Raw genomic sequence first — 11722 nt, forward strand, 5'->3', positions numbered from 1 at the left:
ATTATCTCCAGATTATGATAACATCTACTACAAATTCTACATAAATTGTTGTTAAATCATACTGTTTGGGGAGTGACAAGAGAAAAAATCCTTGCATGTTCAGTACAGAGTAATATTTTTTCAAATATTTTCAGTCCACCGTTGGTTGAATCCACAGATGCCGACCTCCAGATATAGAGGACCACTCTACTGCACACAGAACATTATGTTCCTTAGACCAAATATAGTGACTCCAGAACCTAACTTAACCCAGATTTGCCCTATTCCCTGCCTTGGGTCCTAGGCTATAAGCACAATCTCCGCACTCTACATTCAGCTTGAACTTAGTCCAGCCACCAAACATGGAATGACAGGCACGGTGCTAACTTGGGTCTCAACCCAAATGGAGTGCAGACACTTTCCTGGGCATGTGTCTTTAGCACTGGCCCTTCATGTCTCAGAGTCTCCTCAAGTGGGAGTACACACACTCTCCTCCCCGGCTCTCCCTCTTTTTTTTTTTTTTTTTTTTTTTTGCAGTGCTGGGGATTGAATCCAATCCCCACCCCCCAGTTCTCCATCTTTTAAGATCACATTGTAGCTGGGTTTGTATAGAGACTTCTGGTGGCACTGTAAATGGCTGGCATCAAAGAACCTAGGAGCCAGCCAGGGCTGTCGGAGCCAGTAGGGCAGAGGACTCCTTGCTCTGGGGTTGGTCCAGTGCTCAGAGTTCCCATCTATCTGGAGGGACAGCTAATTCTGGAAGGATGAGAGGAAGGAAAGGGTTCTGCAGCAGGAGTGGGAAGACATCTTATCTGGTCTCCTCTTCCACTGGAAGCAGGTCAGGCAGGGCGAGGCCAGAGCATCCGAATCACATCTCAGTTTTGTGCTGTACCTATAGCTTCCTTAAGCATAGCCCCTGCCACTGCCCTGAGTAAAGCCCTGCCACGCTCATGCCACAGGTGTTTCCAGGAAGAAGTGCAAGAGGATTTGCCACAGCATCATTCACGGTGGCTGGACCTGGTTAAATCAATAACTGCCAGCATTCTATGCAACCATTAAGAAGTCTGCTGATGTAGGTGATCGATGCCAAAAGAACGGGATCCAGGGCCAAACTGACCTCCTCTCAGGGCCTCTATTTCCCCTCTGGAAAATAAGCACATTAACAGGATTGTCCTATTGCAGAGGACACAGTGGAATTCAGTTAAGACGATTAAGATAATCATATAAAAAGCACAGTTAGCAGTGAAACAGTTCACATAATGAAATTTAAAATATAGAAAATAAAGTCCTAATGTCCAACTGAGTTCCTTCAGCCACCCCAGCTGGCTTCTACTGCCTCATCTCTCTCCAGCTCCCCCAACACACCCAGCACTTGGTGTTCCAGCCACATCGTCTAGGTCTATCAACGGCTATAATTACCTGGGTGCTCTCTGGTTCCCCTGCCTTTGCAGGTTGTTCCCTCCCCTGCCAGTCCTTACCAGCTACCTAAGATACACACCTCTTTTTTTTTTTAGTTATTGATGGAACTTTATTTTTATTTATTTATTTATATGTGGTGCTGGGAATCAAACCCAGGGCCTCACACATGCTAGGCAAGTGCCCGCCACTGGGTCACAACCCCAGCCCAGATACCCACCTCTTTACCAAAAACCTAAGGGAGGTGCTGCAGGGTCTTCTACCTTTATCCCCCTGATTATTGTTACCCACTTCCAGCCCTGCCCACCCATGACCTTCAAGAGGACTGGGAAACCAGTTGCCCAGTTCCTATGGAGTCTCCTGGGGATGGGAGTTAAAGCCCAATACACAACTGATGAATTTTACTCTTCTAAATTTATTATTATTATTATTATTGGTACTGGGAACTGAACCCAGGGATGCTTGACCACTGAGCCACATTCCCAGCCCGCTTTTGTATATTATTTAGAGACAGGGTCTCGCTGAGATGCTTAGCACCTCACTTTTGCTGAGGCTGGCTTTCAACTCCTGATCCTCCTGCCTCAGCCTCCCAAACCTCTGGGATTAGATATGCACCACCACTCCCAGCTCTGAAGAATTTTAGTTCCCCTGGACATGAGGGCCTTTTGGGTCACCGGCTAAGCTATTATGAAGATGAAATGAGTAGGATCTGCCAAGAACCTCAGCACAGGGTCTGGCATATGGTAGCCCCAATATAGTTTAAAAAAGAAAGCTGGCACCAGAGAGCAGGAGAGCTAATGATAGGAGCAGCTGTTAGGGACAGAGGCCCAGAACAATGCCCAGCATATGCTATATAACAGGTGTCCCAAAAATGTTTAAGAACGAACAGTGATTCTCAACATTGGGAGGAAGAATCAAGTGGAGTTTATTAAAATTGCAGACTTCTGGGTCCATCCCTGGAGATTGACTCTGAAGGCCCAAGAGGGAGAAATAGCCTGTAGGTGGTCTAAGGACCACATTCTGAGAAACCAACTAATCTGGAATATTTTATTAAGCAACTACTGCATGTCAGGTTAAGGTAAATATCCATTCTAACCACAGAGAAAGGAACAAGAAGTCTGTGCACTCATGGAGTTTACACTCTAGTGGGGATGGAAATATCAAGAATATGAGTCAAAGCTGACCATCAGGGACATAAAGAAGGTGGGCTGAGAAGATGTGGCATGAGCTTGGGTAGCAAGAAGGGCTTCTCTGTCGGTATGGAATGACAGAAGAAGCCAGCAGCAAACTGGGGGAAAAGCATCCAGGTAGATTTTCCTTTTCCCCAATCTCCCCTTAATCCAAGGCCTGATCCAAAAATGTCTAAAAGGAAACCAAGTCCAGAAGAGTGAAGCTCTTGCCTTTATTATCAAGGCTTCAGGGGCCGGGGTAGACCGGACGGAGGAGACTGCCATAGGAAGGATCTAGACAGCCCCTTTCTTCCTGGGCATGGTGCCCCATGCTTCCTCTGGCCAGGGGCAGAGATCTGACTCACCTACTTTTTGGGAAATGTGGACCCTGCACCATCTCCCTCATTCAAGTGTCCCGAAAACCTCAGGCCAGGCCAGAAGCCAGGGCTGAGCCAACCGTGTGTGTGGCAATGCCTAATCCTCAAATAGGCTGCCTGGAACCCCAGGAGCACCAGCTTAAGAGTGGGGCCTCCTGAGCATCCTTTTTGATTTGTAGGCCAGGTCTTTGGGGATCACAAGGGTGGGCCTGGTCCTCAGGATTACAGAGATTGTGACAATACCAAAGAGAGGCAAACCCCGTCCCAGCAGTTTGGAGAACACATTAGGAAGACATGAGAATGGACCTCCTAGGAGGGGGAGGGGAGCCGTCTGGCACAGTAAGATGACCAATCAGGTGGGAGGTTCCAGGAGGTGCCCAGGTCACTTCTTCTTGGCACGGTCTGCTGCATCCAGGGCAGCCATGTTGCGGGCAGCCGTGATCAGGTGGATGACACTGATGAGAGACTTGAGCAAGGCGATGGGGGCGGTGACCCAGAGGCCCATTCGGAAAAGCCCCACAGAGCCGACTATGGGGAGGCAGCCCGGGAAAGGGAGAAGGGAGGAGAGAGGGAGGGAGAGAGAGAGAGAGAAAATGGGAACAGGAGATTGAAACACCCAGATGTCTGAGCCTTTATCTCCCACTGGGAGGGCAGGGGAAGGAAGGGCAGGACCCCCCTCCCACCCTCCTGCCCAGCCCATCCATCCTCTCCTACCTAATGGTCCCTCGGAGAAATTGAACAGGTAGAGGAGGCAGTAGAAGAGCTCATTTCCAGCACACAGGGTGAACAGAGCAGGCTGCACACACAAAGACTGCTGAAGCATGCAGCGGGCCTCATGCACCCCACACCCCACAAAGCCTCTACCACTGAGGCGGCAGCACATCTCAGCACATCACTTCTCTTGACAAAACTTCTGGTTCACAGATTGAAGTCCACACTCAGGCCCCAGCCACCCCACACCAACCCTCGTTTCTCTTCCTCTTCTTCTCCCTCCAGCCATGGTTCCTCCCGCTGGGTGCTCAGGGGCCTCATTCCCAGTGTAGCCAGGAGGATTCACACAGGCCTTCCCCACCAATCCTGCCCCTTCATGCCTCAGCCTACAGGTCCCTCCTTCTCAGAGGGTCTGAGCTGTCCCTCCCTGCCACTGTGCCCTCTTCCTGAGCCAGCACCAAGGTTCCTTCACCCAGAAGCTGAGGGAATAGTGGAGAGGCAAGTAATGCTTACCCTGGAGGTGTAGTAGATCCGAAGCACTGGATTCCCAGACAGGTCAATCATCTTGTGACTCTCACTCCCCCGGACCACAGAACTTGGAGAGAAAATAGAGGAATCTGTGGACATTCATTACCTCTAATGTCCATCTAACTCTCACATCAACCCTATGTGGAAGGTGCTGTGTATAGCTGAGGGACTGAAAACTAGTGTCTTTCCCAATTACGAGTTGTGTGGGGGGGGTTGGCAGTCAAGATTCAAATGCCTTATTCAAATGCCTCCATGCCCCTTCCTAGTTGCTGAGGTTGGCCTCGAATTTGTGATCTTCAGGCCTCAGCCTCCCCAGTGGCTAGGATTACAGGTATATACCACCATGCCCAGCTGCTGTCACCCATTTGGAATCTGAGACTAGCCCCCCCAGAAGTGTCTTAGGAATTGCTTAATTCCAACTGTAAATAAGAGTGAAGCTGATGCAGAGAGAGAGAGAGAGAGAGAAAGAGAGAGAGAGAGAGAGAGAGAGAGAGAGAGAGACACAGACAGAGACAGACAGAGACAGACACACACACACACACACACACACACACACACACGGTTTGCCCAGGGTCCTTCAATAAAGCAGTTTACATGGAGACCTCCTGAGAAGCCTGAGGCCATCCAGGGACATCCTCCCCACTGTAGTGTTTTCAGCTGGTCGACACCCCGGAACTGAAGCAGACCTGTGGAGGTGCAGCCAGTGACTGGCCACATCCAAGCTCATGCTGAGCTGGAAGAGAAGGGTAGCTCGAGGGTACAGCAGGGCCAGGTTGACCAACAGACACATGGTGGAGCAGCGGTCCGTCAGCATGTCCAACATGGCCCCAAACCGGGTTCCTGAAAAATGGGGACAGTTAGGTGGGAAGGGGTTGTTAGGGGGCAGTGGACCCATGATAGGTGCCCATATCTGGTATATTATTCTGATACAGAGTCTTAAAGGGTTGATAATGTCTACTTTCTGAGGAGAAAAACTGCTGCTATCAGTGGAGTGAGCAAAGTGTGCAAAATGAGCTGGAAGGAAACAGTGCTGATGTGGTAGTTATATCTTTAACACATCAACCCTAGAACCCAGGCTGCAGGGCAAAAGGAGCAGACTTAAAGTCTTGGGAGAAGTCTTAGGGTGGGTCTGGAGAGCAGATCAAGTGAACCCTCCAGAAGCCACACCCTTCACTCCCCATCCCCCCTCTCAACTTGAGATCCCTATTACTTGTGCCCAGCACACAGTAGGCCCCCTGTAAACATCTGTTGAATGGAAATTTATTCAGGGAGACCTCCAGCAGTACCAGGGTCAAGTCCTTTATACAACCCTCACAGCAGGAAATTCTCAAGAACTAGCTTAATTCTCTTCTGCTACAAAACCAGGCTGTTCTGTTCTGCTTTCTACAGGGAAGGGAATGACAGAGCCCTCCGTGAGGTCCTAAGAGGGAGGGGAAGGGGGCAAGGCTGGCAGGTAGGGGGTGCCTCTCACCTTGATTTAGGGCTCGAGCAGCATGTCCATCAAAAGCGTCCAGAAGTCCGCTGAGCAGGTAGAAGGAGGAGGCCGTGAAGGGGCAGCAGGGCATGAAGTAGAAAGCAATGATGGCGAAGACAATCCGGGCATAACCTTGGAATGGGAAGCGGGTACAGCGAGGGATCAGAGAGCCTGTCCGAGGTCCCTCGCCCTCCCATTCTTCCCGGGTTCGCAAGCAGCACTCACCAATAAGGTTAGGCACGAAAAGGAAGATATTTTCGCTTGGCATCGCGGCGGTCCACTGGCCGCCCCGGGCCGGCTCCGGAGGTGCCAACGCTGTCCCAGCCCCACCCGCGCGGCCTCACCCTCCGGCCCCGCACATCGGCCGCCTCGCCTGCGCCCTGGACCCCTCTGCCTGCGCCCAGCCCCAGATGTTAAAGCTCGCAACCGGCGGGAGCATGGGCCAACCAGATGTGCTCAGGGCGCAGGGGGCGCGCGCAACCCGCCCTTCCGATGGGCAGCGCCTCGCCTCCGCCCACCCCGTAGGCGCAGCCGACCCAGCAGCGATCCCTGCTGCTCCAGTTGTACTCGGCTGCCGGAAACCTACTCTTTAGGGATCGTCCTTGCAAAATTGGAGATCAGAAAAAAGAGGAAGAAGCTTTGAAAAAAAATGGCTGCGGCCCCTTTAAAAAACCTGTCCGTTTCCTCTTCCTTTTCCTCCCTCCGCCCCTTTGCAACGGATCGTACCAAAGCACAGTGGGAGAAGAGGGGGCAAAGAACCATCGGCGCCGAGCAAAGGAAGGAACAAAAGAGGAAAGGACAAAAGAGGGGAGGCCTAAATGAATATCTCTGCTTTCCTTTTTACGGAGGGCATGACTTCCTGAAGACAAAGATAAAGGGGTAAGATTCCGCCCTCCTGAGTCTTCGCCTCCTGGAGAAACAAGGCTAGTTAGTACAGTCCACATTTTCCTTCCCCGCCCCCTAAGTCGCTGGCCTCATTTGCTCTCGCCGGCTCTAGGCTGAGAGAGGCTAGAGAGGCTTCGGAGCGGCCTGGGGCAGGCTTGCTTCTAGCTTCTGGGGCACCCTAGTGGTGGGAGGATCGGTCCCAGGCTCCACCCTACGTTATCCTCCCGAATTTAAGCCTCTAGCACTGGGGTCACCGCCTCCATTGAGGACCCTGGAGGACCCTGGAGGGGAGGTCGAGGAGCGAACTTTGCATGCTAATTAAATGCCCTCATCTTTGGTTCTAGAATCCCTAATCTCCTAGCAACGGGGTTGTAGAACCTCCACAAACATTAAGGTTTTTATAGCAACGGGTAGCGGCGCCTCCCTGGCTTCCCCTCTTTCCACCCTTCCTCCCCAACTCCTCCCCTTCCCCATAGATCCATAATAGGGGCCCCTTAGACCTCTCCGTCTCCCCCTTCTGCTGAGTACCCCAAGATTTCAACCTATCTGCCAGGTCTGGGGCGGCGAGTAGGCTGCCTTGGCTTGGGAAGGGCCTTGGGAGGGAAGATGGAAGAAGAGGCTCTCTGGGCGAGTGGGTTTTGTGAGTTGTCTCCTCCCCAAAAAAGTATAGGGCAGAAATTATATATATATGCCCTCTCCCACCCAGAGAGAGGAGAGAACTGAGACAGTGGGATGTTTCTTCTAAGAGCCTTGATTAAACCTTGGCTCTGGGAATGGAGGTGGGATGGGTTCTTGGGAAAGCAAGCCAGCTTCTCAGCCTAACACAGGCTTTGACTGTTCTCAGGGGATGGCATCCACTCCTAACAGGAATGACGAAAAAAGGAGCAGCTGGCTGTCTCAAACTGCATCCTGCTTGAGTGGAGGGCAGGTGAGCACTGGAGGGGAGCTCTGGAGGTGGGGGTGTAATGAGGTCAGGAGCTCCCCGGCAGAGGCCCCTGGTCTGAGCTGCAAGCCCTGGGACATTAGCCTTGATGCTGAGTCCTGGGGCTCCCACAGACTGCTCCTCACAGGTCTAGGGCCTTCCAGTCAAATCTCAAGGCTCAACCCTCCAATAATAGACTTCTTAGCCCCAGAGCCTCCAGCTTGGAAGCCCCCAGACCCAGCACTCTGAGACTGTACAGAAGTTTCCAGATTCAAATCTTCTGACTTCCTTTCCCAGAAGGTTTCAGTATCTCATTCTGAAGAATTCCTGACCCGGATCAGCAACGAACTTACAGAGGAGGCCTTGTTTATAGCTGGCTGCCACATGAACTTTGTGCCCACCAAGGAAAAGCAGACAAGAGACCAAGGGACTCAGATATCCAATCACGGTGACCTCCACCTCAGGACTGCTGTGTCTAGAGACCCTCCCACATGCCTGGTTCCAGTCCCTGACCCTCTCCCAACCACTGCTGACCTCTCCAGGAGTCTGTGCCCCTGTGGCCCATCTCAGAGCTGGCCCTAGGCACAATGCCCCGTAAACCCTAACCCAGTACCCGCTCCTTACTGCTGGCCAGAAATTCCCTTGGCCCCTTCTGCCCTAGCCACATCTCCTTCTGCCCATGGGACTAGTCATTTCTCTAACTAGGGCCTCTGCTTCCAGTGCTCTTCACCAAGACCGGAGGCACAGACACCTGGTGAGTGAGGCTTCAAGAAGATGTCCTTTGTCTTGGGAGAAAGATAAGGAGACTGTAGGGGAGAGAGAGCAAGGGTTTGACAACATTCCAGCAGGGTAGCGGGGGGGTTGAACCATGCAGTTCTATTTTATTCTGCTCTGATCCTCAAATTCAGAGTTCTCACTCAAACTTCTTCCTTCTCTTCTGCCATCTCCAGCTCCAACAGAAACCATACCCACACTAAGACGTACCACCTGCCATCCCTTCATGGAAAGGTATCTATGAGACTGTTCAATATTAACAAAACATTTAGAGTTTGCACTATATGCCAATTCTTGTTTTAGGAACTTGGGACACAGAAATAAATAATAGAGTGGCAGCCCTTGAATCATTCACAGTTTAATGTGATGACAGACAAATGAATGCCCAATCACAATACAGACAGGTGCGTTTAAGAGAAATGGAAAAAATGAAAAGAATACATATATTGCAACCTCAGTTGGGACAGGAAGGAAAGGAATCATGGAGCCTCCTGGAGAGGTGACACCTAAAGAATTTTCCAGGAGAATACTGGGTGTTGTGGTGCATCAACCTGTAATCCTAGCAGCTCAGGAGACTGAGGTGGGAGGATCCCAAGTTCAGAGCCAGCCTCAGCAACTTAGCAAGGCCCTAAGCAACTTAGCCAGACCCTGTCTCAAAATAAAAAATAAAAAGGGCTGGAGATGTGCTCAGTGGTTAAGTGCCCCTGGGTTCAATACCTGGTTAAAAAAAATTTTTTTTCCAGAAAAATAAGGGCTGGTAGGAGTATTCCAAGTAGTAGAGATTCCATGAGTAAATGCACAGAGAAGTCTTAGAAGGGTGAGTGTAAGCTGAGGGCAGAGGGTAGGGCCTGAAGCAGCTTAACCACTGGAATATGCAGGTAAGGTAGACAGGGACCAACCAAGAGACCTATGTGTGCCTTGTTAAGATCATGGACATTTTTCTGTAGATGAGAAGCTATTGAAGAATTTGAGTAAGAAGTGGGAAATTTGATATCAGTCACTTTGATAGTCATTGGAAAGGGGAAAAAACTGAAGGCAGGGAGACCAGTTAGGAATTATTCCAAAGAAACCAAACTAGAGACTGATGGTCCTAAGCTGGACAGTACAGGTAGAGATGGAAGGAGGAGTACCGATTGGAAATGGTAAAGGGAAAAAGGGAATCAGACAACTGCCGAGTTTCTGATGTGGGCAACTGAAGTCTGATCAAGCTGTGTTTCCTCTTGAAACTCTACAGTAGCTTCCAATTTTTGAGTAAAAGCCAGTATCCTTCAATGCTTAGTGGCCCTCCTGCTTGATCACTCCACTCCTGTTGTCTCTGATTTCATTGTCGTAACTGCTCCACTTACTTTGCTTTCTCTGCACATGGGCCTCATTCTGTCTGAAACACGACGGGCATGTTTCTGACTTCTGACAGGAAATGTTTTTATCATTTGATTCAAGCGTGTTTATTTGTGTACATGGGGACTTCAGGTGGAAATATTTCATAGACAGTTGGAAATATAAATTCTGCACTCAATGGAGAGGTCTAAGATAGTGATTGAGAGTTGATCCTGAGGTCATGAGAAGGGAGCTGGCAGTTAAAGGGAGGGTATGTCGTGGCCCTGTGAGGCTTTGGATAGAGTAAGAAAGAAAAGGTGCTAAGGATAGAGCCCTGGAGAACTCCCTGTAATGGATTGGCACAAGAGGAAAGGATACAGGAAGAAGGCAGAGAAGGAACTGAAGTCAACAGATACTTATTGAGTGTCTTATGATGTGATAGGCTCATTAAATCATGGGGAAACTCATTTTTCTGACTTGGGCCACTACTTCAAGTATTAACCACCAAACCTGAGGCAAAATATAGCTAAGAATAAGCCACTATTCTTGTCCTCAAGGAGCTGACTTTGTAGTGCCTTTGGGACATTGGATCTCTCCTAACTGGGCTGGTATTAGAAATAGTTTGAATAAACGGAAAAGCCCTGGGCCTTAATAATTTATCTGCTAACTTATGTAAATTGCTTTCCTTCTCCCCCAACCCTAAGATGCTCTGTGAGGACCTGTCTGTCCATACAGTGATTTCCCCTCCTTCCCAAATGACACTTGATTGAGGATTTCATCCTGAGCAAACATCTTTCCCTCATCCACCTGCCAGCCCCCCGTGGTCCCAGGAGACTTTTTCTTGCTCACCTTCAAGAAAGAATCTGGAAGCCTACAGATCTTTGAACTGTCCTTTGAATTGTTGGCATTGTGGCTAATTGAAAATGTTAGGAGAGGGAACGGGTGAGTAGATGGGGTGGTAGGTAAATGGTGAATGGGTAAATGGACATATTAATTGAGCATATATTAAGCACCTACTATGTCCTAGTTCTGCTCTAGTGCGTAGAGTATAGCAGTGAACAAAACAGATTCCCTATTGGCAAGAAGTTTAAAAGGGGCAGAGTGAGAGAGTAGATGGAAGAGAGGTGAGTGGGTGACTGGATAGATGGGGGTAGACAGATGGTGAGTGAAAGGTGGATGGAGTGTGATGGATAGATAGGCAGATGGATGGGTGGAAGGAGGATGTGGGTGGGAGGGGAGATGGAGAGATGGATAGGGAATGGTAGATGAATAAATGGGTGAGTAGTATGCAGGCTGGGTGGATGGGTAAAGGATGAAGAGATGGTAAGACATAAGCTTTGGGTCTAAAGAGTCAAAAGCTCTGTCTTCCAGAGAGTTCTTCCCCACAGTTTGAGACCCAGAGGATAAGCCCAGTTGTTTTTGGTGCTGCCCTTGGCCTCTCATGCCCTCCCCCATTTTCCCCTCTAGAGCATGCCTCAGAGCTCCTGTTTCACAACTTTAAATACTTCATTGGGGGTGGGACTCCTGGTCATGAGCAATGTCACCCTGGAAGTCAATGTAATATTCTGGATTCATCGCACAGATCTCCGTCTTCAGCCAACAAGGATACCACCATGAAGAAAAGGCTCTAATAAAGACACGGGGTTCCTCCCCTTCCCCCAATTCAGACAATGCTCTGGTGTTGCTTCTCTGGGTGGAGGTCAAGATATGGATGTTGGATATAAGCATGTAGTGGGGATGGTTTTCATTCAGACACTTCTCTGTCAGCCAGTTGGCAGAGTTGATCTCATGGATCCACACCCATCCTCATAGCTAGAACCTTACAGTCTAGGGCTATGCCATCTGGGATGGTCCGCTCTTGCTTCCGAGGAGCAGCCTCAGCTACCTTTGGTGCTGAGGATCCTGATCCATGGAACTTGGGGCTTCATGCCTACAGGGACATATTTACACCCATTACTATCCAGAAAGCACTGCAAGCAGCTTTGTGAAGTTTGCATTTCACTCCCAGCTTGGCCACTTATTTAGCCTTCCTGAAGAAGTTGATTGACCACCCTGAGCCTCAGTTTCCTTATCTGGAAAATGGGAATAAGTTGACTAGTTTCACAGTATACTCCTAAGGGTTAGAAAACATAATGAATACAAAGTGCTTAGCACAGTGTCTGGCTCAAAA

General features: G+C 49.7%; 2 protein-coding genes across 6 annotated transcripts; one reads left to right on the forward strand and one right to left on the reverse strand.

Annotated features, from left to right (window-relative positions):
* Window positions 1-466: 466 nt before the first annotated feature.
* On the reverse strand, window positions 467-6338 carry Cdipt (CDP-diacylglycerol--inositol 3-phosphatidyltransferase). Its single transcript, XM_047534182.1, has 6 exons — window positions 5880-6338; window positions 5652-5786; window positions 4867-5020; window positions 4166-4247; window positions 3656-3737; window positions 467-3469 (listed from the first exon to the last, which is right to left on the reverse strand). The coding sequence occupies exons 1-6, from the start codon at window positions 5920-5922 to the stop codon at window positions 3324-3326; spliced, it is 642 nt and encodes a 213-aa protein (XP_047390138.1). The 5' UTR covers window positions 5923-6338; the 3' UTR covers window positions 467-3323.
* LOC124970689 (putative protein T-ENOL) lies at window positions 5886-11208 on the forward strand. Of its 5 annotated transcripts, none has more exons than XM_047534185.1 (7): window positions 5886-6533; window positions 7384-7467; window positions 7759-7909; window positions 8182-8215; window positions 8412-8469; window positions 10367-10494; window positions 11020-11208. In XM_047534185.1, the coding sequence occupies exons 2-7, from the start codon at window positions 7387-7389 to the stop codon at window positions 11051-11053; spliced, it is 486 nt and encodes a 161-aa protein (XP_047390141.1). In that variant the 5' UTR covers window positions 5886-6533; window positions 7384-7386; the 3' UTR covers window positions 11054-11208. The 5 variants fall into 5 exon arrangements, with proteins under 5 accessions (XP_047390141.1, XP_047390140.1, XP_047390139.1 ...); XM_047534184.1 differs by lacking the exon at window positions 5886-6533 and adding an exon at window positions 6663-7179; XM_047534183.1 differs by lacking the exon at window positions 5886-6533 and adding an exon at window positions 6663-7092.
* Window positions 11209-11722: the final 514 nt, after the last annotated feature.

The sequence above is a fragment of the Sciurus carolinensis genome, chromosome 18, assembly GCF_902686445.1.
Source record: "Sciurus carolinensis chromosome 18, mSciCar1.2, whole genome shotgun sequence".
Taxonomy (NCBI): domain Eukaryota; kingdom Metazoa; phylum Chordata; class Mammalia; order Rodentia; family Sciuridae; genus Sciurus; species Sciurus carolinensis.

What these genes read in the sequence shown, in the direction of transcription:
- Cdipt (XM_047534182.1), bottom strand. Translation starts at nt 5,922, where the DNA reads ATGCCAAGCGAAAATATCTTCCTTTTCGTGCCTAACCTTATTG. An exon ending in CACTGGCTGCACCTCCACAG is followed by an intron (nt 4,248 to 4,866) that starts GTCTGCTTCAGT and finishes TTTCTCTCCAAG; the next exon opens with TTCTGTGGTCCGGGGGAGTG. An exon ending in TTTCTCCGAGGGACCATTAG is followed by an intron (nt 3,470 to 3,655) that starts GTAGGAGAGGAT and finishes GCCTCCCCATAG; the next exon opens with TCGGCTCTGTGGGGCTTTTC.
- LOC124970689 (XM_047534185.1), top strand. Translation starts at nt 7,387, where the DNA reads ATGGCATCCACTCCTAACAGGAATGACGAAAAAAGGAGCAGCTGGCTG. An exon ending in ACCGGAGGCACAGACACCTG is followed by an intron (nt 8,216 to 8,411) that starts GTGAGTGAGGCT and finishes TGCCATCTCCAG; the next exon opens with CTCCAACAGAAACCATACCC. An exon ending in TGCCATCCCTTCATGGAAAG is followed by an intron (nt 8,470 to 10,366) that starts GTATCTATGAGA and finishes TCCACCTGCCAG; the next exon opens with CCCCCCGTGGTCCCAGGAGA.